Below are 28,000 nucleotides of genomic sequence, written 5' to 3'. Positions count from 1 at the left end.
TTTACTTACATTTTTAGTAGTTGCTCAGCAGGGAGGGGTGGAAACTTCCAGACAGCTTGCCTTCGCTGCAGACAACTTGCAGCACCGTTTGCAGAATGGGACTTTTGGCGGGCTCAGCAGGGCAGAGACAGCCTGGACAATTCCTATTGGCTTTTGAAAGCCAATAGAATTAGACTCTATTCTAGAGAGTCTATTCTATTGGCTTTCAAAAGCCAATAGAATAAAAGGGAGTAGCACAGCTAAGGAAAAGGGGAAAAAAATGGCGGACTGCATTATTTGGCGACCCTCGTGAAATGGTCGTTCGACCCCAAATGGGGTCCCGACCCACAGGTTGAGAACCGCTGCTTTAAACAGACTGAATATTAAGCAGCAGCCAATTCATACTTGACTGCTACCATGTAGGTTTTTTTGCCTATTACAGTGGGACATCCATGGAGTTTATCCATTTTGACCCATCCATGGTGGGTCAAAAAAGTCTAGATATGGTCTATAGCTGGTGTGATTTAGCCCTGGCAGATTGTGTCTTCTGCCATCTTGATTTTTTTAAACTGCCTAATAGACATTGCTGCCTTGGTATAACAGAAGAAAAAAAACTTAAGGCCAGGAACAAGTTTCACTGAACTTAATGAGGCTTCTTCTGCAATAATCATGTATACATTTTCTCTACCAAATATTGCTCCTGTGATGTTGTGACCATGATAGTGCAACTAATTAAAGGACCGTGGCTCAAAATACAGACATTGCTTTAAAAGAAAGAATAAACGTTGAACGAGTGGCAACTGGGATAGGTTTTGTTCTTACTTTCTCAGTCCTAGGCTGGATGTCCCAGCAAGTTTGAAAAAAGAATGGCATATCAGCATTTTAGAAAGAATACATGCAATACGATGGAGTACAAATGTTGTGCAATAAGGTTACAATCTTTAACCATAATAACTGAAGGAATGGAATTAAATTGTAAAGCAGCTTAACTAAATTGGAAGGGATTGTAACTACTTTTTATGGGTATGGAGAAAATATATGTGATTGTTACAGGGTTTTAAATGGCTGTCTGGAAATGGTTGGGCCCGTTCAGCTTAATACTGGAGATCATTTGATCGGAACTGTATCCAGATTACTTGAAACAAAAAGACAGCTCAGCTCTCCCATGGGAAAGGTAGGAAAGTCCCAGATTGGCAATCAAAAAAGAAACAGAAATAGAAATAACTGCAGGCTATACTCTCCAATTTCTCAAAAAGACCACATCTCTGTTACTCAGTCCTGTAGCAGTCATGGTTAAGCCACATTTCCATTTTTTCTCCTGAGTCCCACAGGGAGCGTCTTTCATCTTGCAGTACAAAAAGAAAACCAGGTTCATAGCTGGTTAAAACTTGGATTATGCCATTTGTTCTACTTCCTGCACTTTTCTTGTTTCAGTGTTAGTCTGAAATACATTTAACTTCAATTTGATATAATTGGACTAGAGGTATTGAGCGAAGAAAATGCAGGGAACAACTTTGTTAGTGAACTCTCTACGGAGGCAAAATCTTTTTAATAGATGTCACACAGCTGAAGGATTTAGGAAGACTTTATTAAAGAGCTCCAAGGGACAAAAAAAAAAAAAAGCCAAAAGTCAGCTTGCTAATTCCAAACTTCTCTCAGTTTAAACACTTAATAATATTAATGTAACATTGATGACACATTTAGAACAATTCTTAATCTGGTATGTTGGAGCAACTTTTGAGCCTGCTTAATGCAAATATATCCAGAAATACCAAATTATAACTTTATGACTTAGCAATGCTAAAGGTAATGCTATGCAAAACACACAGCAAGCTTCTTACCAGAATGAGATTTTAGTTTGCATTGGTAATGCAATGTCTATTCTTTTAATAGAAATTTTACAATTTCGTTTTAAGAATTACATAGTACATTGGTAAGAATATTATACTGATACTATATTGATAATTTTGCTATGTTTAATGAACTAATGATAAAATACTATTTAATATTCAATACAAGGCAACATAAATCATTTCAAGTGTATCACTCTTTAGCAATTTTATGCCCCCCCCCAAATAATAATAATAATAATATGAGCTTGGCTATCAATGTAGAGATTTCATAAGATTTGGCTTATCTTATGAGATTTTTGGACATTTCTCATTTAAAAATTTAATTACATAAAAAAACAAAACCTTTCGAGGTCAATGGGTCTAATCAGGCTGTCATAGGTACTATATATACAGTGCTTGCTAAGAGGATACCCAACTTATTTCCTAGTAAAATAAGCTTTTATGAACCTATTTATCAAGAACTTAGGCAACATTTGACAATGCAAAATTTGTTAAAAGAACTGTAAACATAAATATTACAGGAAGTAATTACAAGAGTGTGTAGAATGAAGGAATTAGAATTTTAAAATTACTATTATAGTTACATTAAGTTTAATTTTATCTTAGAAGATGCAGTTATGATGCAATGGAAATATATAGGTTGCTGAATTTAAAGATTAGCATTCATTCCAATCCAATGTTTTATCAACTGATGAGCAATGGCTTGATGTGGTGGCACAAAAATATTTTGGTTCTTTTTGTTGAGAATCTCTATTATCTGAAATGAAAAAAAAAATCAGAACAGGAAGCTCACCCTAATTGAAAGACAGTAGTTAAGATTAATACCCAACTGTTATTTTATGGAAGACATTGGGCAAATCTCATATCTATCCATTACTTCCTATATAGGTAGTGTTTACTATTTCTGGAATGATCTACTTCCTTTTCTATTTCTAAATCTGGTGAAGGAAAAGCCATAGATTAAAAGCATTGGTTCCTTTTTTTTTGAAACATCAATGTATTAGATTCAAAATATGTTTCAACAAGCTAAACTAAGTTTCAACGAACAATGGATATTTGCTAATAATTCTTCACTCTTAAAATGAACATGTAGAAAGCATCCATTTAAACCAGAGAATGTAACTGATCATTCTGCCAGATCATCAAAGTTGGTAATGAACAAATATGAATGGAAAAACATGGGAAGCAAATCACTTTATGAAATAATTGTTTTATCAGTGTTTACCTAAACACCAATAGCCTGAAATATTTTATGGAACTAGATCTTGTTCTAATAAAAATGGTTACCTAATTTATTTGATATCTCCAAGGAGACAATATTGTGAAACTGAATCAGGAAGATCATTACGCTTGGAGTGAAACCATGTATTTCTAATAGTCTTCAATGAAATGTACCTACACAACTTACTGGCAAGATCTATGGGCTCAACAGAGAAACAATTGCTTGTATCAATTCTTTGACCAACATATAATTTTCAATTTCAGGGTAATCACTGTACAATAAGGAGAGTAAGAAGTTTAATTTGTCTGAGTGAAAAAGCACATCCATATTGTATGCCGTAACCAATGCATTCTGAAGACAATCAATAAGAAAAGGAAATTAAATTGAACTTTACCTGTTCTCTACTGAACCAGCGGGCATCTTCTATTTCAATGTTGTCAACTTTAATTTCTGTAGACACTGCAGCTGCTATGCATCCAATCATTAGGGAGGAGGGCATTGGCCATGGCTGACAAGAGACATACTCAACACGGCCCACTTTAACTCCACTTTCCTCTTCTACTTCCCTTCGAACAGCATTTTCAATTGTCTCTCCTAATCAAAGAAAAAATAGAACAGTTAATTGACAAAGCTTAATGCAAAAATTGTATCTTGTGCTTTAAACTATTCCAAAAGATACGAAACTTTCTTGAGCAATCTCTTGTGGCTATTCAAACATCAGAGCATAAACTATTTCCAACAGAAAAATTCATTCATAAAAAGCAAAAAAGGTCAAAACAATGTAAGCAAATAATTTCAAAAGATGTAAACTGATTGCACATCTTTGCAGTAGTTCTGTGGTGGTCCCCTGCCATTGCTTTTACCAATGAGCATATTTTCAAGTCTAATTAAATTATTTCTATACCTTTTCTCCCAGTTTTATTGTACACGGATATTCAGCAAGATAAAGAAACTGAATCCATACAGGGTAACAGGATGTGCCTACGAAGGGAAGGGAATATTTACGACAACAAATGTCTTGCAGCATTTTAACATTTGGAATAAGTTTTAATAATTTAAATTTCTAAAGAACAGACCTATCTTGGTAAAAGATGTGCAAAAATTGTATTAATGAAAATTGTAATAGATTTTTTCCTAATCTTAATTAAAGACTGCAATGAGATTTCAATTACTTGTTCGGCTTTATAGATTTCAAACCTCATTTTTAATTATCTGAATATAATTTTTCAAGAGTTGATGCTTGGGATCTTTGCATTTCAAAGCATGTTGACAGCTCCAGTTGAAATAAAGAAAAGAGGACTCACAAACTGCTTTGAGAATAACAGCTATAGACTGTAATTATGCAAATATTTTAATATTTATTTCATTTTTATCTCAGTGCATCTATTAAGTCCAAACTAATGAAATGCTTTTAGATACACATTGGACCTTCATTAATGGCACTTTTATAGCACAACTGAACAATCTTTTTCATGCTGAGAACCAAACTATCCTATTAAATGATAGACATATTGTACAGACAAAAATTGACATACAGTAGCTGAAGTAGGGAAGGGAATTGTTTAAAAAAAATCAAAACACACAAATAAAAAACAACAGTAGTAGAATACTTAAGATGGTATTTTGAATTCTGACAGCATGTTATGAAGCTTAATAACATTATATGGAGAGGATTCTGGATGCTGCATACACTGATATATAGGAAAAACGATCTAGTGATCACAGGATTATTTTAAAGGTTGCTGTTTCCTACACATTTCCCACCATAACTAATAATCTTGGTCCAGTAACTGTCAAACCAATACTTATTGCTGAGTACCCTCATGACCTAAAGAGCAGTAGATAGATTATTCCATAATCATCTCTCGATGGACCCAAATAGCACCATATATGCCTTATATGTCTTTTCTAGGCATCTGTGCACTTCAACCAAATAATAAATATTTTGGGGATATGCAAAAAGCTCTATGCATGATCCAGTTCTGAATGGTCCACCTGCCCCCTCACCCACTCACCCCCATTTGTAATCAGCTAGTCTGGTCTGCATTTGGATTGAAACAGGGCTGTTTTGCTCCAAAAATGGATTGAAGCACAGTAGTACAAGGTTGAGGCAGGGGCAAAATAAGAGGAGAAAAAAAGGGCAGGGTAAAGAGCCTTCCCTGGCCATCCCACATAGGAATATTGAAGCAGGGAAGAGAAAGCACTGAGAAGATAGGAGCAGTACAATACATTGCATGAACAGCAGCAATTGAGGGGAGGTGGGAAGGATAAAGAGAAAATCACTGGCAGGCAAGAAAGTACTGCTTTAGGGCATGTTCCTTACTGCTATCAGTAAGGGAGCAACACAGAGACCAGTGTATTAATAAAGAATGAGAAGAAGTGAGGGAGAACATTAGGAAAGGTATTGGGAAGACTAAGGATGGGATGTCCAGGGAGAGATGGCTGGAAAACTGAGGAGTCCTCCTTGCCCTACAAAAATTACTGTTATATGCCTACCAAATGTTGTTTCAGATTTAAACCCAGAATAAATAAAATATTCTGGGTTTTATTACTGCCAAACTGCAACAAATCTAGAAATAGTTCAGCAGAACTTCTATTCAGTGCATTCTGTGCATTAATTTCAAGAGCAAAACAAAGTGACAATAAAATCAAAGTCAGAATCATTTCTGAAATTCATCGTACCTTAGAAATATCACCATATATTATGACAACAATAGCTAAAATTATTTACTGACATTTTTCATCATTAAAGCTCTGAAATAGGAATATTGGAAGGACTTCTTTCCCAATGAATACTGGATTCCCCCCCCCCCAAAAAAATCCTCCCTGAAATTCCAGTGCAATCTACTAAAGCAGTATTTCTCAAACTTGGCAGAATTTTGGAAGTTGAAGTCCATATATATTAAAATTGCTAAATTAAAAAAAAAACACTGCACTAAAAGATATTACTGGCCCATGTTCTGCAACTCTCAACTGCCCTAATGAATAAATAAAACTTATAAAGCTGCTAGTCATAAAAGAGTCATATATTTCCAAATTGCTTTGCTGTCTTACCTATCCTCAAGTCCTATTCAGTGAGCAAGATGCTATCTTGACTCCTCTGATGAATCTATTCAAGGCACAATTAAACATGATTTCTGTTTTTGTGCTTTCTGCATGAAAGAATGTTAATTACCTTCCCTGCAAACCAATTTTATTCATTTTTATTTGAATCTGCATATGACAAAACTTCTGCCACACTGTTCCTGTATTATTCCCAAGAGATCCAAATCTTGCTTCCTAATTAGAACCAGATACTATCAATACCGAGAAATATTTCTTATTTATTCCTCTGCAGGGAATATGAGAGAAAAGAGAAAAACTGCCAAGAAAGCTGCTGCCAAGTTATTCAGGGACTGAACTTGAATAATGTAATGAAATATAAGCTTAAAAACATTTTTGAAGGGTTTCTCAAATAGAGTGTCTATCTTAAAATTTGAGGTTTCAATATGCAAGAAGGGATGACATCTGATGGACAAGTTCCTTAGTCAATTTACCTGAATTGCTTACCATAGACCATAGGTATCTTCAAATCTATCAGCTATTCTCTGGGTGGATTTTTCTCCTTGCTATATCATGGAGAACCCCTTCACCCTCCATTTTCTTTTCTATTTCTCCTTAAATGAGTAAAAAGATACTCTCTTGCTTATTTTAATCTTGAACAGTGGGAAATCTCTGTTACAATCTATTAGTCTGCTATAAATTTTGTACCTAAATTCCTTTTTTAGAACAATGTTGTTCTGTTTCAGGGTCACTTTTCCAGATTTTTTTTTTTTAGATATCTAGACAGACATGCCACACAAGCTATTTAACTAGTTCTTACAACATGTTTAAAACAATAATCCAGTTGAAAGAACTGAGTTTAAATCCTCTTTATGTAGCTTCTAATTCTAATTCTCTAAGCAATTTTAAGACAATTCAGCAAAATGGATCCTCCTCTAAATTCCTCCTTTACTTCAATCTGTTGGGTCAATTTCTTTCTTTTTCTCTTACCAACTGCTACTTCGTTATCGTTCAGGTAGGAAGGCCAAAGTCCTATGTTATCCTTTGCCTTCTATGTCACTTTGTCCTCCATTCCTTCTTGACCTCCCAGCCGAACTCCAGACAATAAAACAAAAGACTGCTTAAGCCTTCCCTTTGTTTCTGACCCCTAGGCTGAAACTGACAAAACTAGGAACTTGGCAAATATCAGCAACCTACTTAAAACGAAGAAAATCCTCTCTAGATATGAAATGTCCTCATTTCAATGTTTCACTCCAAACCTTCATCTCAAAGTCACCACTTTGACTCACAAAAGGTAGTGATTATAAAACCCTGCAGAGCGGCAAACAGCATTTCCTCCCTACAGATCTGGTGAGCTCTCTAATAATCCCTAGAAGACAGGCTGACTTTGCATGCTTGCTAGGCACAATAGACTTTCTTATATACATAAAAAACCTGCTTTCAAATTACAATTTATGGCCACTTTCAATTGGTATGACTCTGTCTTGTCAAATAAACTCTACCTCCGCTTCAAGCAATTGACTTGTTTTCTTTGGAAAACACAGCTCAGCTCTAACCAAGAAATTTTTCCAAGACAGGCAAGTTTGCTAAAACAGGCAACTGTTAAGTTCTCCTTGTTCCAGCTCACAAATTGACCAAACTCAGATTCTTTAGCAATCCCTATTCAAATGATTAGCAATCCCAACCATGCTCATATAACTGATGCCCAAACATTAGCTCCCTATTTTCTAATTGTACTTTATACTGCTTGCATTTCATGTATTCTTCTAACGTGAATTCTCTTCTATGCTTCTGTAAGTGTCACTGTGTTAATAAGATGCCCAGCATGACATCACGCCGGAGTGTAAAACATATGGTGAAACACCAAATGCAGTTGTCTTTCCATCGAAGTGGTAACTATTTATCTACTTGCATATACATGCTTTTGAACTGCTAAGTTGGCAGGTGCTGAGGCAAGTGATGGGAGCTCACTCCGTCACGTGAGGTAGGATTTGAACCGCTGAAGTATAGATCTTTTCCAGTGTCTTTTAAGCCACTGAGCCTCTGTGCCTGAATGGAAGTAAGATATAAACCTATTGCAAAGATCCTTAATATACATGTGACTGGAACTTTAGTCATTCTTCAGGAGCAGAAATGGTAACATGCTTTTATCAAAGAAAGTGCTATTTAGAAATCAATGCAATCATGTGTCCCTGTCGTTTCCTCCCCCATCTGCCACCCCCAAAAGAAAGAAGTTAAAAAAGTTTAAAAACTGACATTATACATACAAATAAAACTTACCAGGCTCTACAAATCCAGCAAGGCAAGTAAACATGCCTGGGGGAAATCTTTTTTTTCTTCCCAAAAGGCAATGGTTGCCTTCTGGATGAATGACTTGCATTATCACTACAGGATCTGAAACAGAAATTAAGGAGAAGCATAAATATTTAAATCCCTTTTACAAAAAAGCAGCCAGAAGCATAAGCCTACCCATTCTTACTTAGCATTGCTATCTCCTTTCAATGCCTGAAACCCAATTCTCACAAGAAGTCCTGTAGCTAGGCAAAGGTACTGCAGAATTTAAAAAAAAAATATGTTTTTTTTTCTTTAACATTGATGCCTTCTGGGAATGTACCTAGCTAGGCCAAAAGCCAGACTCATGAAGTAAATTGCCTGAGATGCTGCATGATTTTGATAAAAACACTGGAATAAGTGACCCAGTTATAGACATCAGCAATTTAATCAGCAGGATTTTTTGCTTTCGGCAACTTCCAGTTATAGATTAATGGCTTGGTGATAATGTTTTGAGTTCCAAATGCAATGTTTAAAGGACAATAAGATTAAGTTAGTATAGTGTAGTTAGTAGTTTTCCCTTAATTATAATTTTAATCAGACCTGTCTTTAATTATTAATTATTGAAGCAAAAAGGCAACATGTAAATGATCTGTTAATAAAAAGAAGAAAAACATGGAAAAACGTGACAACCTGCTTGTTTCTACAAATAGAAACATAACAGATTTGGTAGAATCCAAGAACAACTGGTTGGAAACACACAACTGAGATCAGAACTGCTGCACTCTCTTTTACTGTAGCCCTTCCAGGAATATTATTTTCTAAAACATACTAAATATAACAGCTGTGCACTGTATGATAATTTTTTTCTACTAAGTTCTTCCTATTCTGTATTCTCCCCACTTTTTCTCTCTTCCTCTATCTTTTCCCACCAATTTAATACCTGAATTTGCTACATAGTCTTGTCTCTTTTGTCAGGTTTTGACATTTTCACTCAGAAAGATGTCCTTCAAAAAAATTAAAAAAGATATTGAAAGAGGTTTCAACCAGTGATCCCTACATAACCATTCCTTTTGTCCACTCTTTCTTCTGCCTATCTGTAGGATTTGCAAGTGCAGTAAAAGAAGACAGACAAAAGATATGGTGAAAAAAATGTGATGTACGATATGATGGTTGTCACATCACTTGCATTTTTAATAATTTTTTAAAGTATAGATACACAACCCAGTTCCTTCATACTTTTATATTCAATATTCTCTTTTCATTTTTTTCTTTTTTGTTGGCTTCTGATCTTATCCTCTCAAAATGACAGATATGACAATCCCATTAGGTAAATATGCTTTAAAGACTGATGGCCTCTGGCAAATTTATATGCTATAAAGTATTGAGCAGGAGTTTCAAATTTTGCTGACTACTTGTTTTGTTAAAGAAATTTTACTGAAATTTCCAACTGTTGGCTCAGCGATCTTGCATATCTCATGCTGATCACATTTTTTCTTTTTTAGCTATCTGAATATATAATAAATATTTACTCCTACTTTCAACTAACTTGTAGGAAATATAAAGAATGTGCACCAACCAAGATCTAAAAGGAAAATAAAAAGATAAGGCACACAGCTACAATACATCTTGAGAAGGAGGCGAAGAAGTTTACAAAAATATATATGAAATAAACAGTAAGCAGTTATGTAAAACTGATCTAAATAAAGATATAAATGTACTTTTTAAAATTAACTGCAAATAAATATATAAAGGTAAAAACAAGAAAGGATATACAGTATATAGTGGAATAATCATTTAAATACTTTAAACTTGCTTATATCTGTTCAACATTGTACCTCTTGTACTTTATAAACAAGAGGAAAGGAGAGAGAATTCAAGATCTCTAGAGAGAACATAGTGGTATAATGTTTACTCAGAATAGTAAATCAGATATACTGTACTGCTTTGCCATTACCATCCATAGAAAGTGTGTGGGGAGGAATAAAAATTGACAATGAAGCTGTGCTGAAATGTAAGCTGATCTCTTGTGTTACATATGTATCTCTTTAGCTTGCCTTTTTTGACTTCTACCCTCCATCTGCAGATCCCACTGTGCCTTGTGTTCTCAAATGACTCCTATAATTATGTGGCTATAAACACATTTTAAAAATGTCCGCTTTTAGATCTCTGAATGCTTGATCTTACATTTAGTCCATCCATAACCCAGGACTCATGAGGCAACTTTGTAATCCCAGGATGTTTGCAAGCACTAAAGCAGTCTTGTTTTTCAACTTGAGGAAAATATTGAAGAGTATTTTTATGATGGCAGGAGGGTTGAAGTGACATATGAGTATCAGTGTACAATTTTGATAAATATACATCAATATGATAAATCTTCAGAGACAATGGAAACTAATTGAATAGAAAGAAAAATACAGATGGTGAGAGTCAGAAAGAGATAACATTAAGGAAGTAAGATAACCATATAGGCAAAAATAGCTGGGTCTGAGAAAGGAAGAGGAAAGTCATAAAATAGATAAATAGTTTTTTTAAGGAAATGGCTAGCCAGGAAGTATAGGAAAGTAGGAAACCAGGCCAAATAAGATAAGAAGAGAATGATGAATTGAAATGATGAATTGAATTGAAAAGCAGGAAAAGAACTTATTGTTTAATGGGGACATAAATATATTTGAGTTTAAAAATAACCGTAAGAAAATAATTTTTCTTATTCTTACTGTATAAGTGAATATGATTTAGTGTGTTATCAGGAAATGTGTATAGGCAGACGGAAAGAGTGTAACCTCATGCTACCTCAGCCAATGGGGAAAGAGGAGGGCTGTAGCGGCCGGTGATAGGGATGAATAAAAGAAGGAGATATTTTGGGTTAAAACTTTGGAGAGAACCAAGCTTTGAGAGCTTCTCTCCCCGCTTATTGCAATAAACGAAACAAAAGGCCTTCACTGTGTCTTGGCTGGTTATTGGTCAGGCGAGCTTGCCTCTGGTCACGAAGGAAAGTAGCCAGGAGCACATAACAGCCTTGGGGGCTCCTCCGGGATTTGCATCCGTTCCATCTTTGGCAGCCGGGGATATTCGAAAGGGGAGTGCGCACCTGGGTAAGTTTTTCCCAGCCCTAAAGTTCGGATTGCCCCTGCTCAAACAAGGAGGAATTGGAGATCCCGAGATGAAAGCCAGGACCCAGTGAAAACCTAAGGGAAAGTCGGCCGACCTAAGGAAGGACTTCAACTCAGCCTGACAGGTAAGATACCAGAGGGGTATCTGTATATCAGAGAGGTGTTAATGGGCAATAAGAGTTTGAAGAGGAGGGACGCCTCCCCGGCCAGTGTGCCGGCCAATAAGGAAAAAGAGGAAAGGTATTTACATTCTGGAATGAACCCCCTTAGGGAGATGGGAATCCCTTAGGGAGAATGTTGAAGTATTTTAAGTCAATGCTTTAAACAAGGCATTTGAACAAAGGAAGGATGATACAGAGGAGGTAGGTTGGCACCCAGGGCAGGTGGAAAGGAGTCTCCGGAGAGGCTGGAAAGCTGAAGAAGGGGGAAGCGCGGAACTGCGGGCTTTTCCCCGCCTCCTTTAAAGGGGCGAAGAAGTTAAAACGTTCCCACGGCCGTCGGGCTCGCTCCGGCCTGCTCGGCAAAGAAGCTGCGGTGCAGAGGCCCGTTTGCGCCCTTCTCGTGGAGCCCGCGGCAGCTTGCAAAGGTTGAAGGACGAAGGAAAGCGGATTTTACAATCCACCCCACCCCCGCTGTCCCATCACTTCAGCCGAGAAAACCAACCACCGGTGACTGTAGCATAAGGATTATTTTGCCGGCCAGCGCCAAGGCCGACGCCGCCATTGCTGCGCCGGAGTTGAAGATAGGCGGGGACTAGAGCCGGGCTAGCGGCGGCGTTCGGGCCTATCAACGAGTTTGGAAAAGAGGCCGGGCTTGGGCGAAGCAGGCGGCGGAGCTGCCAGGTAGCTTCCCGGGCGGAGGAAAATTTTTCAACCTTCGCCAAGGAGAAGGGAAGGGCGTGCCTCGTCCGGGGCTTTTCCAGCTGCCGCTGCCCCGCCTTACCCTGCTACCCCGCCTTACCCTGCCTTACCCTGCCCGCCTTACCCTCCCCAGCTCAGCGTTCTTACCCTCATGGCTTCCTTTCCACTGAAGCTTGGTCTGGTTAGCCAGTTTTCTAACTGGGTTTGTGTAGGGCTTTTGTCTTTCGCCTCGGCCGCTTTGCTGTGCCTGGAGGCTGCCACCGCTTCGTCCCCGCTACCCGGCATATCCCGCGTTCCGCATGGCAGCGACCCACAGCCTGACTTTCTGCCGCTGGAGAGTGTCGGCCTGCTCCATCAGCAGCCACAGCCCCCCCCCCCCCCCGTGGCGGCAGGCCTCGCCGCAGCAGCCCGCCTGGGACATAGAGGGGCAATACTATTTTTTAGAGAATGTTTGTTGTGAGTATGCATGTAGATGAATGGTGGCCCTGTTATATATAAATTTATTATTGTATTTAGGGCATATGAATGTGAAATCTTTTTACTTTTTTATGTATATAAACTGAGTGTGAATGTATATTGAGTGTTTGGGGTATGAGAATGGTGGAGTCGGGGGTGGAGCCTGGTACCCCCTCTGCTGAGTGCAATAGCAAAAGTAGGGGGGGCAGGACTTACCCTTGGGCTTGGTTTGTATGGAAAGTGAGTCCGGTCAGGAAGGGAGAAGGCTGGTGAAGGTGGGGGTATTCCGGGGAGGGGAGAAGGTCGGAGCATCCCGGTCATGACTGGGATGGGCAGATATGGCGGGAGCCGAGGGGCAGGCCATCTTTGGGGAACGAGGACTCGCTATGTTAGAGCGATTCCTTGTTCCGGCCCCTCAAAAGGCTCATCCTGTAGTACTGGTGACAGGGGAGTACAGGGCCCTGATTGTAGGTTGCTGTTGCTTAATGCCAGGTCCATTGTCAGCAAAGCCCCTCTTGTCCGTGATTTAATATTGGACAGCGGGGCGGACCTGGCATGTATAACCGAAACCTGGCTGGGCCCTGAGGGGGGTGTTTCCCTCTCGGAGATGTGCCCGGACGGGTTTGTGGTGCTTCATCAGCCTCGACATCAGGGCAGGGGTGGGGGAGTGGCAGTCATCGCTCGGAAGTCCTTGAGTCCTCGTGGGATTCCTGCCCCGGAAGTTGTTGGGTGTGAGTCCCTCCTATTGAAGTTGGGTTCACGGGTTCAGTTGGGCTTGTTGCTGACGTACCTACCTCCCAGCTGCGTTGCAACAGCCCTGCCTGCGTTGCTGGAGTCAGTAGCCGGGTTGGCGGTGGAGTTCCCCAGACTTATAGTACTGGGGGACTTTAATCTGCCATCACTCGGCGATCGCTCAGAGGCGGCGCAGGAGTTCATGGCTTCCATGGCAATCATGGACCTGACCCAGGTAATTCAGGATCCAACTCATAGGGGTGGTCACACACTCGACCTTGTGTTTCTCTCGGGGCAATGGAGACATGATCTGGAATTAAGGGGAATAGAGATCTCGCCCTTGTCATGGACAGATCATTTCCTATTGAGGCTGGACTTCACAGCATCACTCCCCCATCGCAGGGAGAGGGAGCCGACTAGGTGGTTCTGCCCCAGGTGCCTAATGGACCCAGATCGGTTCTAGGAGGAACTTGGGGAAATACCTGACTCATTTGTCCACAACTCGTCCGGGTCCCTGGTTGCGGCCTGGAATGAGGCGGCGTCCGGGGGCCTGGATCGAATTGCGCCTTTGCGACCTCTCTGTGGTGGTGGTCCCCGGAGGGCCCCTTGGTTTACTGAGGAGCTCCGGGAGATGAAGCACCACAAGAGACGTCTAGAGCGACGTTGGAGGGCCAGTAACTCTGAATCTGACCGATCACTATTAAGAGCCTATCTTAGGACTTATTTAGTGGCGATAAGGGTGGCAAAGCGTGTTCACTTTTCCGCACTTATTGCGTCCGCAGAATCTCGCCCGCCGCCTTGTTTAGGGTGACCCGCTCCCTTCTTAAAGTGGAGGAGGCGGAGGAACCCTTGCAGGGGAGAGCTGAGGAGTTTGTTCAGTTTCTGTCGGACAAAATCGCTCAGATTCAGAGAGACCTGGACTCCGCCTGGGCAGTGCCAGCCGAGTTGCCAGGGGCTGGTCTTAGTCATGTTATCTGGAGCGAGTTTGAGCTTGTGACCCCTGATGAAGTGGACAAGGCCGTGAGGGCAATGAATGCCGCCACCTGTTTATTGGACCCGTGCCCCTCCTGGCAGGTTTCTGCCAGTAGGGAGGTGACACGAGGCTGGCTCCAGGCGATAATCAACGCCTCCTTGATGGAGGGGTCTTTCCTGCAACCTTTAAAGGAAGCGGTGGTGAGGCCCCTCCTCAAGAAGCCTTCCCTGGACCCAGCTGTTTTGAAGAACTTTCGTCCCGTCTCCAACCTCCCCTTTGTGGGGAAGGTTGTAGAGAAGGTGGTGGCGTCTCAACTCTTGCGATCCTTGGAGGAAACCAATTATCTGGACCTTTTTCAATCTGGTTTCAGGCCCGGCTACAGCACTGAGACTGCTTTGGTCGCACTGACCAATGACCTCTGGCGAGCCCGGGATAGGGGTTATTCCTCTATCCTGGTGCTTCTTGACCTCTCAGCGGCTTTCGATACCATCGACCATGGTATCCTTCTGCGTCGTCTCGGAGAGGTGGGGATGGGCGGCACCGTATTGCGGTGGTTCTCCTCCTACCTCTCTGACAGGTCGCAGTCGGTGTTGGCGGGCGGACAGAGATCGACCCCTAGGCGCCTCGATTATGGGGTGCCTCAGGGCTCGGTCCTGTCCCCCCTCCTTTTTAACATCTACATGAAACCGCTGGGTGAGATCATTCGGCGACACGGGGTGAGGTATCATCAGTACGCGGATGATACCCAATTGTATATCTCCACCCCGTGTCCTTTCAGTGAAGCAGTCGACGTGATGTGCCGGTGCCTGGAAGATGTGAGGGTCTGGATGGGGGTGAACAGGCTTAGACTCAACCCTGACAAGACCGAGTGGCTCTGGGTCTTGCCTCCCAAAGGCCAACTGGACGGTCCATCTTTAGTCCTGGGGGGGGGCAAATTTACCTCCCTCAGTGCAGGCACGCAACTTGGGTGTCCTCCTGGACTCACAGCTAAATTTGGAACAACATCTATCGGCTGTGGCCAGGGGGACCTTTGCACAGGTTCGCCTAGTGCACCAGTTGCGGCCTTATTTGGACCGGGAGGCTTTACTCACAGTCACTCATGCCCTTGTCACCTCAAGGCTGGATTACTGTAACGCGCTCTACATGGGGCTATCCTTGAAGGGCGTACGGAGGCTGCAGTTGGTTCAGAACGCAGCCGCGAGAGCGATTGTGGGCGCGCCAAGGTACGCCCACGTGTCACCTATTCTCCGCGAGCTGCACTGGCTTCCTGTGGGTCTCCGGACGCAATTCAAGGTGTTGGTTATCACCTTTAAAGCCCTTCATGGCATAGGGCCAGGTTACCTACAGGACCGCATTCTGCCGGACAGCTCCCAGAGACCGGTGAGGTCCCATAGATTGGGCCTCCTTCGGGTCCTGTCGGCCAGACAATGTCGGCTGGCGGGCCCTCGGGGAAGGGCCTTTTCTGTGGTGGCTCCGACCTGGTGGAATCAACTTCCCCCCGAGGTGCGAACTGCTCCCACCCTGCCGGCCTTTAAGAAAGCCGTTAAAACTCTCCTGTTCCGGCAGGCCTGGGGCTGATGTCCCCGGGGGCCGGGATATGATCGGACTCGCGGTATGATTGGATTATTTTATTGTTTTACGACTGTTTTTAATTTTGTACGCCGCCCTGAGTCCTTTGGGATTGGGCGGCATATAAATATTTGTAAATAAATAAATAAATAAATATATTTGGCCTAAGTACATGTTTGGCCAGCCAATAAATTAAATTGGGCTTCTCAGCTTAGCTTAGAGCAATGGGGAATGGATAGGCAGTGGTTAAAGTCTATCAGAAACACTCCTTGTATTTCCCCACTGCCTGGAGAACAAGCTACAAGTGCCCTAAAAGAGTAAAAGTGGAAAGTGGAAATGATGTTTAATGGTCTGTGTGTTTGTGTGTTTGTATTGACTCATTTCTAAAAACCTGGGGGAGGGGAGGGAGAGACCCTCTAACAGTAATATACAAAACAACAAGGTCTTAATGATTGTTTTGCCTGGGGTGAAGCATTTGGAATTTTTTGTGTCTGGTGTAAAAGCAAGAAAGGGTGAAGAAGGGTAGTTTCTTAGTAATTAGAAGGACAATAGAAGGTGTTAAAAGAATGGAAATAATCAGATGGAAGAAAGAGAGAGAGAGAAAGAAAGGAGCTGGGGGTAAGTTTTATGCCTGGCCAGGATGAAAGGCGAGAACTCTGATCTGCTATTTTGTGTGAAAGAGTTAAGTAGAAAGCTATGTATTTCTTGAGGTTCCTATAGTTTGGAAGGTGACAAGGGGGGGGGGAATTGTCCCCCCTAACAGCTTTTGAAATCAGGCAATCTAAGAAAGAATTGCCCAAACTAATATAAAATCCTATTGAAGTAGGAAAACAGGTTAGAAATGTTTTTAGGACCAATGGAAAGCATGGGAAGGTATTAGGGTACAAATGCAGAAATTAGACAGATGGAAAACTAAAACAATAGAAGATTTATTAGCGGTAAAAGAGGCTCAGAAAGTATATGTGAAGTGAGAAGAGGAGAGAGATAAACATAACATAAGATAAAAATTCATGGCTCAATTATTGCAAACAGGCCAGCAAAGAGGATGGGGAAGAGTAATCAGGAAATTAGGAAAGGCAGGCTGGGGGTGAGGATAGCCAGTTGGCACCAGGGGATATAAATCTCTAGGAGAAAAATTTTCCCCAGTCCTTAAATAAATAAATAAATGTGCCTTTTGTAAAGAGGAAGGACACTGGGAAAATGAGTACTTAAGAAGAAGGAGGGGGAAGAACTAGCAAATTTGGTGAATTTTGAGGATTAGGGGTGTCAGGGGACTAATCTGTTTTTGGGTTCAGCTTTTTAGGAACCCCTGATAAACCTTAAAGGTTGGATCCCTGGAGGAGGAAAGGGTGTATTCGGTGGATTCTGGACCACCAGATTTACCCTGAACTTTTACCTCCAGGAATGCAAATTGGGAAAGGGAAGATTAAGGATCAGGGAATTATGGACATGTAGTAGAAGCAACAATATTTAAATCTGCTATGGTCCAGACAGTAGTAAAAGGACCTGAACTTTGTATTGTTAAATGGAGCTGTAATTTGGCCAGGGGGTACTTAATTGGTAAATTGAGGATTGTTATTATGGGGAATGAAAGAGAAATAATTGTAAATATTATGACCTTGAGTGAGGAAGCTCAAGGAAAAGTGGACCCTCTTATATGGGCCCAAGAGGGCAATAGAAGAGGGGTACACATGGATCCTTTAAGGGTGACTTTAAAGAACCTTGGTGAAGTAATTCACCAGAAACAGTATAATATTACATTGGAAGGAAGAATGGGTTTAAAACTCATGGTGGAAGGGCTATTGAAGGGGGGTGAAATTTTTGAGCAATCCTTTTAAACATGTTTAGTTTGTTACTTTTTTAACCCAAGAATTTCTGCCTTGGAAAAGTAAGAGATGCAGAAAGAAGAAGAAGAAAAGGGGGGGGGGGAGGCAGTTTCTGTCTGCATGTTTGTTTGTGTGTATGTGTGTTTTTAAAGAACAGAAATTGGGTAAAATTTCCTGACTGTAAGGATAATTAATCAGTGGGATAATTGTCTCCAGAAATTGTGGATGCTTCATTATTGTAGGTTTTTGGGAGGAGGTTAGAAATTGATAGGGTCTGAAATGGATAGAGTTTCCTGTTTCAGTAAGGGATTGGACTAGAGGACCTCTAATGTCCCATCCAACTTGATATTCTGTTTTTGTATGTGTGGCATGCTTCAGTGATTTTCCTTTGCATTTTAGTTTGGATTTATCCTTAATAATGCATTTGAGGGTATTCTTGTCAAAGGAACAATCTTATGATGTTTTATTTAACATCTGATAAATATGTGTCTTTGGAACTCCTTGCTACTGCAGAAAAGATGATTAATTGCTGCATACTGTGTGTGCACAATTTGTTTTCCTTTTCCTTGGAGCCAAGCAGGGGAGGGAAATCTTTATAGAAAACCAATTCGGTTTCAGGGTTATAGCCACAGGCTGCAAGGCTGGATTTGAGTTCAAATCCTGCTTTGGCCATGAGGGTTGGCTGAGTGTTTTGGGGCTGGTTTATTTTTGTTCAGCCCTAGGAAGGAGGTATTGGCAAGCCACTTTTGTAAATGTTAAGGCAATTTTCCTCCTGACTGAGGGCTGTTTCAAGCAAAAGTTTTGTATAAATTTTTACTCTGTCTGGTTTAGTGAGTGGGGGAAGGGGAAGACAATCTTTTGTCTTCTTAGCTATTCTGGTGTTCTTTGATGTGCTGCCACAAGAGTGATTTGAATGTTATTTGCCTGAGACAAAAGGCATTCCAGAAATGTTGGCCCAATGCTAATTGGTGAGCCTATGTGCTTTACCTTTTAGAATCCTGAATGTGTTATTTACAATAAGTTTATTGAATTATATTTTTGTAACATGGTATCTAATCAGGGTGAAAGGGGGAGGAGAAAGAAAAATGTGACAATTTTTGATAGAGCTTCCATGGACAAGTGTAGTCTATCTGATACAGGACAAATGATTTTTCTTTCTTTTCTTTCCTCCCCTTTTAAGCTGTGGAAGCAAATACATTTTTATGTAGCTTCCCAATTTTGTAAGAACTTATTCTGGGAATTATAAATAAATGGGAAAGCAACTTTTTGGCAGAAGAAAGGATTGAGGGTGTTTAGCAAATAAAGCCCAATTGGTATGAAAGGAGGTAAAATATCTAGAATATATTATCGTTGAAGGGGAAAGAAAAATAGATAGTAAAAGGATTAAGGATATAGATTTATAATTACCAAACAACAAAAATGGTCTTAAGGGGATTCTGGTTATTACAAGGTACTGCAAGAATGGTGATCCAAAAACTATACGAGGGGAAATATTGGGGAATTAAAGCATAGGTGGAAATGTATTTGAAATTCTATGCTACCCTTGGAATTTATGGGATAGCCCAAAGGGCTACAGAGGGATGTTTGGTATGTAAAAGAGTTAATAAAGGGTTAAGACTCCCAAAGGAGGGAGACAAATAGCTAAATGTAGAACAAGTACTGGGGTCTCTGTCTTCTCTTTGACAGGAAGGCTTGGTGGCGCAAACAACTCCTTTGGAATTTCCAGTCCATAAAATCCAGCCGGGACAGTGGGTGCTGAATCGTAAATGGAAGGAGGAACTTCTACAGCCAAAGAAAGGAAGTTCCTTGTTATATCTGCTGTCCGGAGGGCTGAGAAGGGTTGGACTCACTACACACGAGCAAAGATGGTGACTGGACCTGAAAGAGGGTGGACGGTTATTCCAGGACAAGGACTGAAAGCCACTTTTAAAAGGACTTGAATAGGTAGTGGACCAGAACCCCTACCTATTTTGAATATCTTTATTAGAATTTCAGGTGACCCCAGACGAAGAACAAAGATGTTGGTGGTGACTCATCAGAAAAATAAAAGTTGTTTGTTACAAATAAAATGAATAATTAAGTCAGAAGTCATACCATTAGAAACTGAAAATGTACATTGCAAGAATTAGGTGGTAGATGTGTTACCTCTGTAATAGCTAGTGATTATTGTTATTGTTATTGTTGTAATTGTGGACCAATTTGTGGATGTGAAATATTGTGTAATAATCATGATTCTACTTCTAATATTACTGAAGACAACACACCAAAACAGCCTGGGAAATAAAGGTAAAAATTTGTTTGTGGGATTTAAAGGTAGCTGACAATCATGAAGCAGTGATGGATATTGCAAAAGGAATCAGGAATGTGGCCAAAGCTCCTGAACAAAATGTGGGGTGATTGGAGTTGGTTAACAAATTGGCTTCCCAATTTTGGATGGTTAAAACAAATATTTATAGGACTAGTGTTTATAGTTGTGATAGGTATTATATGTTGTGTCTGTCTCCAATGTTTACCCTGCTGTGTTTCATTTTGCACTAAAACATTGGGGTCAGTAGCGAAAAACATCTCTGGAGAAGATGTACAGATTAAATTTATGTTATCTAATATAGCCAAAAAATGAAGATTCATCAGAGTATACAGAAATACAGGGGGGATTGATAAATATACATCATTATGATAAATCTTCAGAGACAATGGAAACTAATTGAATAGAAAGAAAAATACAGATGGTGAGAGTCAGAAAGAGATAACATTAAGGAAGTAAGATAACCATATAGGCAAAAATAGCTGGGTCTGAGAAAGGAAGAGGAAAGTCATAAAATAGATAAATAGTTTTTTTAAGGAAATGGCTAGCCAGGAAATATAGGAAAGTAGGAAACCAGGCCAAATAAGATAAGAAGAAAATGATGAATTGAAATGATGAATTGAATTGAAAAGAAGGAAAAGAACTTATTGTTTAATGGGGACATAAATATATTTGAGTTTAAAAATAACCATAAGAAAATAATTTTTCTTATTCTTATTGTATAAGTGAATATGATTTAGTGTGTTATCAGGAAATGTGTATAGGCAGACGGAAAGAGTGTAACCTCATACTACCTCAGCCAATGGGGAAAGAGGAGGGCTGTAGCGGCCGGTGATAGGGATGAATAAAAGAAGGAGATATTTTGGGTTAAAACTTTGGAAAGAACCAAGCTTTGAGAGCTTCTCTCCCTGCTTATTGCAATAAACGAAACAAAAGGCCTTCACTGTGTCTTGGCTGGTTATTGGTCAGGCGAGCTTGCCTCTGGTCACGAAGGAAAGTAGCCAGGAGCACATAACAATTTGTTAACTATAGGATATATCAGTAAACAAACTTAGCTTATCCATATGCACATACAATACTAATAAAAAGGAAGAATCTAATTTTAATGATGTCTATTGCTTTATTTTTGTTTTTGCAAATATTTATGGAAGATGTACAAAAACTGTATATTTTGTAGCATGTTTAATTTGGATGAAAGAATGGGTTTTTCGAAAAATAAAGGAATCTGAGAATTGGAAGGTTTCAGTGGCATGGCATTTTCTGGTATGTTAAAGTTAATATGGTTTTTAAAAGTCACTATGTAAGAAGTGCCACATTTAAGGTATGAAACAAATATAAACTCAGGTTTTGCCCATAGATACATTTATTAACCTGAGCAAAAGAAGCATTCTTTAGAAGAGAAATGGCTACTATATCAAGATTAAGAAATACAGTATAGGAAGACTGAGAACTTAAGATGCAGTCATGAGAGCAATTGACTGAAGAAGGAAATTGTTTCCAATGCTTTTTATTTACAAGTATTAGGGTTAGGGTTATCTACAAGGTTAAAAGAAAGTTTAAAATGGATAAAAAGGCAATTGGAAAAATACAAATAATTTGAAATTTGGCTATCCATAAATGATGAACATATAATAGCAAAAATGTAAATTTTTGTTAAGATTTGAAACAGAAGACCAAGTTAAAGAGTCCATGATAAAATGATATTAATTTTGGTTATAATGCAGAGGTGGACACTTGGTAGAGAATGTGGGTAACTGGTATTAAATTTACAATGTGCCCTAATTTAAGAAAAATATATAAAATGGTTTATCATTGGTGTATGACACCAGATTAATTATAAAAAATGTACAAAGGTAATGCTGGAAATATGAAAAACACAAGGAAATGTTATATGCATGGTGGGCTTGTGAAAATTTGGATACAAACTAACACTGATGCAAATGATTTATATAACAACAATAACAATAATAATAAATTTAAAGATCAATATTGTAAATCAATCAGAACAAGCTTAACAAAAACAGAAGTATCCACATTCCACTTCAGCAATAGGTACGCAAATTATCAGCCTTCAGTGAAGTTTTGGAACTGTATTTTACAATGTAATGACTCTCCGAAATACCTGGGGGTAACACTGGACAGATCACTAATCTTCTGGTAACGCTTGGAGAAAACATCTATACAAATGGAAAAGCTACAACAATTTACTGAACAGACTGACTGGAACATCCTGGAGTGTTGATGCTAACGCCCTATGAACAACAGTCTTGGCTTTGGTTTATTCCCCATCTGAATATTGTGCTAGCGTGTGGCTTAACAGCTTCCACACCCAAATGGTTGATGTCCAACCAGATAATATGTACCATCTCTGTCACACTGCATCCTATTCCTGTGCACTGGAACACTGCATCCCATTCCTTAGCAATATTATACTGCCCCACATTAGAAGACAACAAGCTCTCATTTCTCTATGTTCAAGGATGCTGAACAACAAGACCCTTCCAATTTGCCAGGACAATGCACAGACCATCACAAGATTGAAATCCTGTAGGTCAGCATAATTTGCCATAATTGTTAAGTGAATCACTGCAGTTGTTAAGTTATTAACACACGTTAACTGAATCCAGCTTCCCCATTGACTTTGCTCATCCGAAAGTTGCAAAAAGTGATCATGTGAACCTGGGACACGGCAACTGTCATAAATATGAGTCAGTTGCTAAGCTTCTGAATTTTGAACACATGACCAAGGGAATGCTGCAATGGTCGTTAAGTGTGAAAAATGGTCCTAATTCACTTTTTTATTGATGTTGTAATTTCAAACAGTCACTAAATTAACTGTTGTTAAGTCGAAGGCTACCTGTAATTACATGGACTGTGCACATATGTTCACTTCTCATCATAGACTAAATAATAATGGAATTGTTTTAAAACATTGAAAACCATGCTTTGACATGGTTTTTCTACCTGCCGACTATCCATTTTTCTCCCATTATTAACCTGCAGTTCTATTATGCCAAACACACAGCTCTAATTTTTAGGTTAATGCACGAGTTCAGAGGCATGTCAGAATTCATATTTCTACATATTACTATGATTTTTCTTACTGCCATTAGCAAAGAAAATAGCAACATGCTAGCAATTCTCTTACCAACTCTTGGGAAGCATGTATTATGAATTCCCTGATGGCTGGGGCAGTCTTCTTTTATGCACGATTTCCTGTAGCCTCCGTCTTCTAATTTAGTTGCACTGCCACATGTTGGGCAAAATTTATATCGGTTATCCCATGCTAGCACAGATCTGGCTTGGGCAATGACTCCTAAAAATGGTCATAAAAAACATTCGGTCAATACCCAGTTTCTTTTCTGCAGATACAGCAACATCAACTTTCCAATTTATCATAAAAACCAATGCAAAATTTAGTTTTTGCATTAACAGTTTGTACACTGTTGGGAAGATTTTTTTGTCATTACCTTTACATTTGTGATATTTTAGAACATCAAAATAGCCTAGTCCTTAAATGTTAGCATGTTAAAAGTTATCAATAGAAGTGTAATCAGAACAATTCTCTGACATTCAGCTATTAACAAAAACATAATTCTAATAAAAAATATAAAGGAAATTTAATGAAAGAGAAAATGAGACAAGAAAGACAAACAAGTTCTGTAAATAAATTATCAATGCCTAATTTGTAGACTTGCAAATTAATTAGAAATTAAAACAATATGTTACAGTAGAGTGTAATAATCACATAGAGATAACATGAGCTAATACTTGTTATATATGGTTCATCTAGAAACAACTAAGGATGTGCATCAGAATCCCTTGAATCCCAAATCAAAGCAGGGATTTTTAAACTAATTTTGCACGAAGTAAAGTGAAATACCTACAAAGTGACCCAATCTATATTAGGAATGTTACAAAAAAACCTACTTACCAGCTTCATTTTCAGAGAATTGCAGCAGTGCAGGCATTGGTGGATGAAGAAAATAACAACCTGGATGCTCTTGTAAAAAACTGTCAGTAGCTGTAGAATCTATATTAAGTGCAAACCAGGTAATTAGGCCATTCTCATCTTTTTTGCCTGTATTTGAATCTTTCACATTTAGTCTTTGAGGTTCCACTCCCAGAAAAATTGTAGTGACAGTTTCAGTCTGTTCCAGATATCTCTTTATATCCTTATAGAAAAATTTAGAAAGCTTAACTTTTGGATACTGGAAACTACGTTCACCATCATCTGATGTAACTAAAGGATTTAAATGGGAAAAAATGATATATATGGTTGTGGGTTCCTTCTGTTTCATGCTCAGCCACTTTGAATCTACTCTCTTCTCACTTTTCCTATCCAAACATATCCTGCAAAAATAATGCTCCTGTTGTTTGACTTGATAAGTGAAGAAAAATGGCTCCAATCCATCTTCCACATTAGCTAATAAATTAGCTATGTTTTTATAGCCCCAAAATCTAGCAATATCCAATGCAGTCTGGTTTGAAGTATTGGTCCTGAACCTGTCACACCTTTAAAACAACAAATTTCAAAAAGTTACTTTTAGATAATATTTTCAGACAGAATGTCATATGATATCAGGTAAAATAAAAATAATCCTAATCTCACTGGTAACATAATATCAAAACTGAACACAATAAAGTACACCATGGCCCAGTTAGGATTTTGAACTATCAAGTTTTCATTGCAGAACACAAGGAATAATAAGATATATTTTTGAGCAGCGATAATACAACAGGTAGAGAAAAGGAATGGATGATCATTAAAGAAGGCAAAAACAAAACTCAGCCCTTAGAAAGAAAAAGCATGAAAAAGTACAGGAAGTCCTCGACTTGCCACAGTTCATTTACTGACCGTTTGAAGTTACAACGGCACTGAAAAAAGTGACTTATGACCGTTTTTCACACTTATGACCATTGCAGCCTCCCCATGGTCATGTGATCAAAATTCAGATGCTTGGCAACTGACTCATATTTATGACAGCTGCAGTGTCCCAGGGTCATGTGATCACCTTTTGTGACCTGATGCAAAGTCAATGGGGAAGTCAAATTCACTTAACAACTGTGTTACTAATTTAACAACTGCAGTGATTCATCTAACTGTGGAAAAATAGGTCATAAAATGGGGCAAAACTCACTCAACAAACATCTCGCTTAACAAACATTTGGGGCTCAATTGTGGTTGTAAGTCAAGGACTACCTATAGCTCAAAATAACTGTGACAGCCTTTCAAAACTGTTGTTAGCCTTTTGTCGTTAGCCAGATCAACAATTAGACATGATAAGAATTCCAGGAATTTATTTTATTGTTATAAAGCATAGTAACAAAATCTTGAAAGTATGTCAGAGTTTCTTTCTGCTCCATTTTATACCAAACAGAATCAAGATGCAGTTAGTTTTGGTTTTTTTATCACACTTTTCACGTTCCCAGGATCAATTCTATGTAAACCCAGATTCATAGCACTCAGTCATGATCGTGAACTAGTCACTATCTCAGTTTACTTCACACTATTGCCAATAAGTTAATAAAATGAGATGAAACCCCATGTGCATTGCCTTGAGTTCCCAGTGAAAAGGCAAGATATACATGTTTCCTTTTTCATTTTAACTGCATTTAATATAATTTTTGCTTTGTTCATTTTAACCGTGAATTTAAATGAATGTATTGCTCTAGCAAATAGAATCACCTTCACAGAGTACTAATTTTCAACAAGGTGGTAACTTTAGACAAGTTGAACATTATTAATTTTCTTACCCCTTCTCAAGAAGAACCTGCACAAGGTCAAAGTGACCATTTCTAGTTGCATACATTAGGGCCGTCCAACCATTCCTAGCAGTTTCATTGATAAGAGAAGGAGAATAATCCAGAAGTGCTATAAGTCTGGCTTTGTTTCCATCAGCAGCAAGTTGGTGAAGCTCAGAAATCAGTTGCTTTTTTGGACTTCCTTCATTATCCTCCATAATCTGTTTGATTAAAAACATAATACAGACTGAAAACATGGATCAATGCACATTCTATTGATCTGATATCACATTTATAGGGTAACCAAATTCAAGACAATAGAAAATAGACCTTTAAATGATTCAACAAAACAAGAGGCTACAAGAAAAGTAATTCAAAGTGATTCTTCTGTAATAAAGCTTTCTAGTTAATGGGTAGGAAACAAAAGTCTAACAAAAGCAGAGCTGAAAAGTACCACTTGCAGTTTGTATTCTATTTTTAAGTTACCACTACTTTTCTTGTGCAGGCTGCTTAATTTGGACTGCAGCTTTTGATTAATTCTTGGTTGTTACAGTATAAATCCCTTTTCTTGCCAGCTGTTAGCTCTACAATGTTAGTTCTCATAGCCATAATGGCTGTTCTACCTATATAGTATATTACTAATCCAGAAATAACATACTAGATTTCATATTTCACATGGCTTAATCAGGTGTAATAAAAACATTATTGTTACTTCTCTGCAACTCACATTGAAAACTTTTCTTCCTCAGCACATTCAAACATCAAAATGCTTTATACTGCTCTGTAAGAATAGCAGATGTATTATTGAGATCAATAATAAATTCAATAGAATTTAACACATTTAATATTGGAATAAATTCAGTAGCAAGTGTTACAGAATCTGCTTGGTGTAATCTAATGTTTCCTAAGTATTAGTAATAGAACCAGTTTGGTTCAATGGTTAAGGTGCTAGACTAGGCATGTCAAACTGCTGGCCTGCAGACCAGATGTGTCACGCCAAAACCGTGCCCACTCCATTGCTGGGGAAAAAGTCACGATACGTCACGTGATATCACATGATGCTGTGAGTTTGACATGCCTGTGCTAGAATAAGTGCAAGGAGTCTTGCATTCAAATCCTATCTTAGCCATGGATGCCAAGCAGATGGCTTTGGGCCAATCACTCACTCTGGGTGAGTGACAAATCATTTCCAAAATCCTTGTTAAGCGATTCAAAGGTGCACAGCTCCCTCCCCAGCAACCTTGCATGTTGTGTCTGAAAACAGACTTCACACGAGCTCAATCCTCAAACAAATGAGGGCGCCTTATTTCATATTAACCAGGCTTCTAGTGAGTTTATTTGTCAAGCAGGGAATCAGACGGGATTAAAAAACTCAATTTCAAATGTTCTTGGCTATAATAAGGGAGAGAATTGCAGTCGCTTCCAAGCGCACATCCTTGGGATTTCCTCGTAGCCTGCCATCCCAGGATGGCTAAGTTCGATCCTTAGTTTTCCCAGGTCAAATAAGGGTCTACAGCCCATCTCCAATTCAGGAACTGGAACTTGTATATCACCGTGACATCTGCACTTTTTCTATACGAAACGATACGGGATTCTCCCTATAACTTTAAGAAGCTTCCCCTGGCAAAGGCTTTAAGAAGCTTCCCCTGGCAAAGGCTTCTGCCTGCAGGCTCAGACTTGGGAAAGGAAAGGCCCACGGGGCCCCAACATTAGACTTGGCTTCTTTTCAACGGACGATGGTCTCCGGAACAGGGGGAAAGGGGAGTGCAGTTAAAGGAGCGGGGGGAACAGCCGAAGGAAGTTAAAATCACTCGGATACTTTCCGTTACCTTTTCTCTGCCGCGGTTACCGTCACGGCCTCCTTCCGGAGACGCCTCCAGCATTGCATCTTGGGAATTGGATTTTGTTGCTCAGAGAAAGCAGTTCAGCAGCCGTAGAAACATTATTTTAAATAATCCTCTTTCATAGTCACTCACACAGAGACGCAGGCAGATGCGTTTAATGTGCTTAGCCTCGCGTTAACAACAACAAAAATACGGGCTTCATTTTGGGCA

General features: G+C 39.4%; 1 protein-coding gene across 2 annotated transcripts; it reads right to left on the bottom strand.

Annotated features, from left to right (window-relative positions):
• Positions 1 to 1,548: 1,548 nt before the first annotated feature.
• On the bottom strand, positions 1,549 to 28,000 carry NUDT12 (nudix hydrolase 12). 2 transcript variants are annotated; one of them, XM_039338599.1, is made up of 8 exons: positions 27,776 to 27,894; positions 26,674 to 26,727; positions 25,959 to 26,167; positions 24,136 to 24,716; positions 23,350 to 23,517; positions 8,377 to 8,490; positions 3,449 to 3,648; positions 1,549 to 2,589 (listed from the first exon to the last, which is right to left on the bottom strand). In XM_039338599.1, exons 3-8 carry the CDS (start codon positions 26,162 to 26,164, stop codon positions 2,482 to 2,484), a joined length of 1,377 nt encoding a protein of 458 aa, XP_039194533.1. In that variant the 5' UTR covers positions 26,165 to 26,167; positions 26,674 to 26,727; positions 27,776 to 27,894; the 3' UTR covers positions 1,549 to 2,481. The 2 variants fall into 2 exon arrangements, with proteins under 2 accessions (XP_039194533.1, XP_039194531.1); XM_039338597.1 differs by lacking the exon at positions 26,674 to 26,727 and having other exon boundaries at positions 27,776 to 28,000.

This window comes from Crotalus tigris, unplaced genomic scaffold (assembly GCF_016545835.1).
Source record: "Crotalus tigris isolate CLP2741 ecotype Arizona unplaced genomic scaffold, ASM1654583v1 scf7180000017710.2780689, whole genome shotgun sequence".
Lineage (NCBI taxonomy): Eukaryota > Metazoa > Chordata > Lepidosauria > Squamata > Viperidae > Crotalus > Crotalus tigris.
This window is presented reverse-complemented; position numbering and strand designations above follow the sequence as displayed.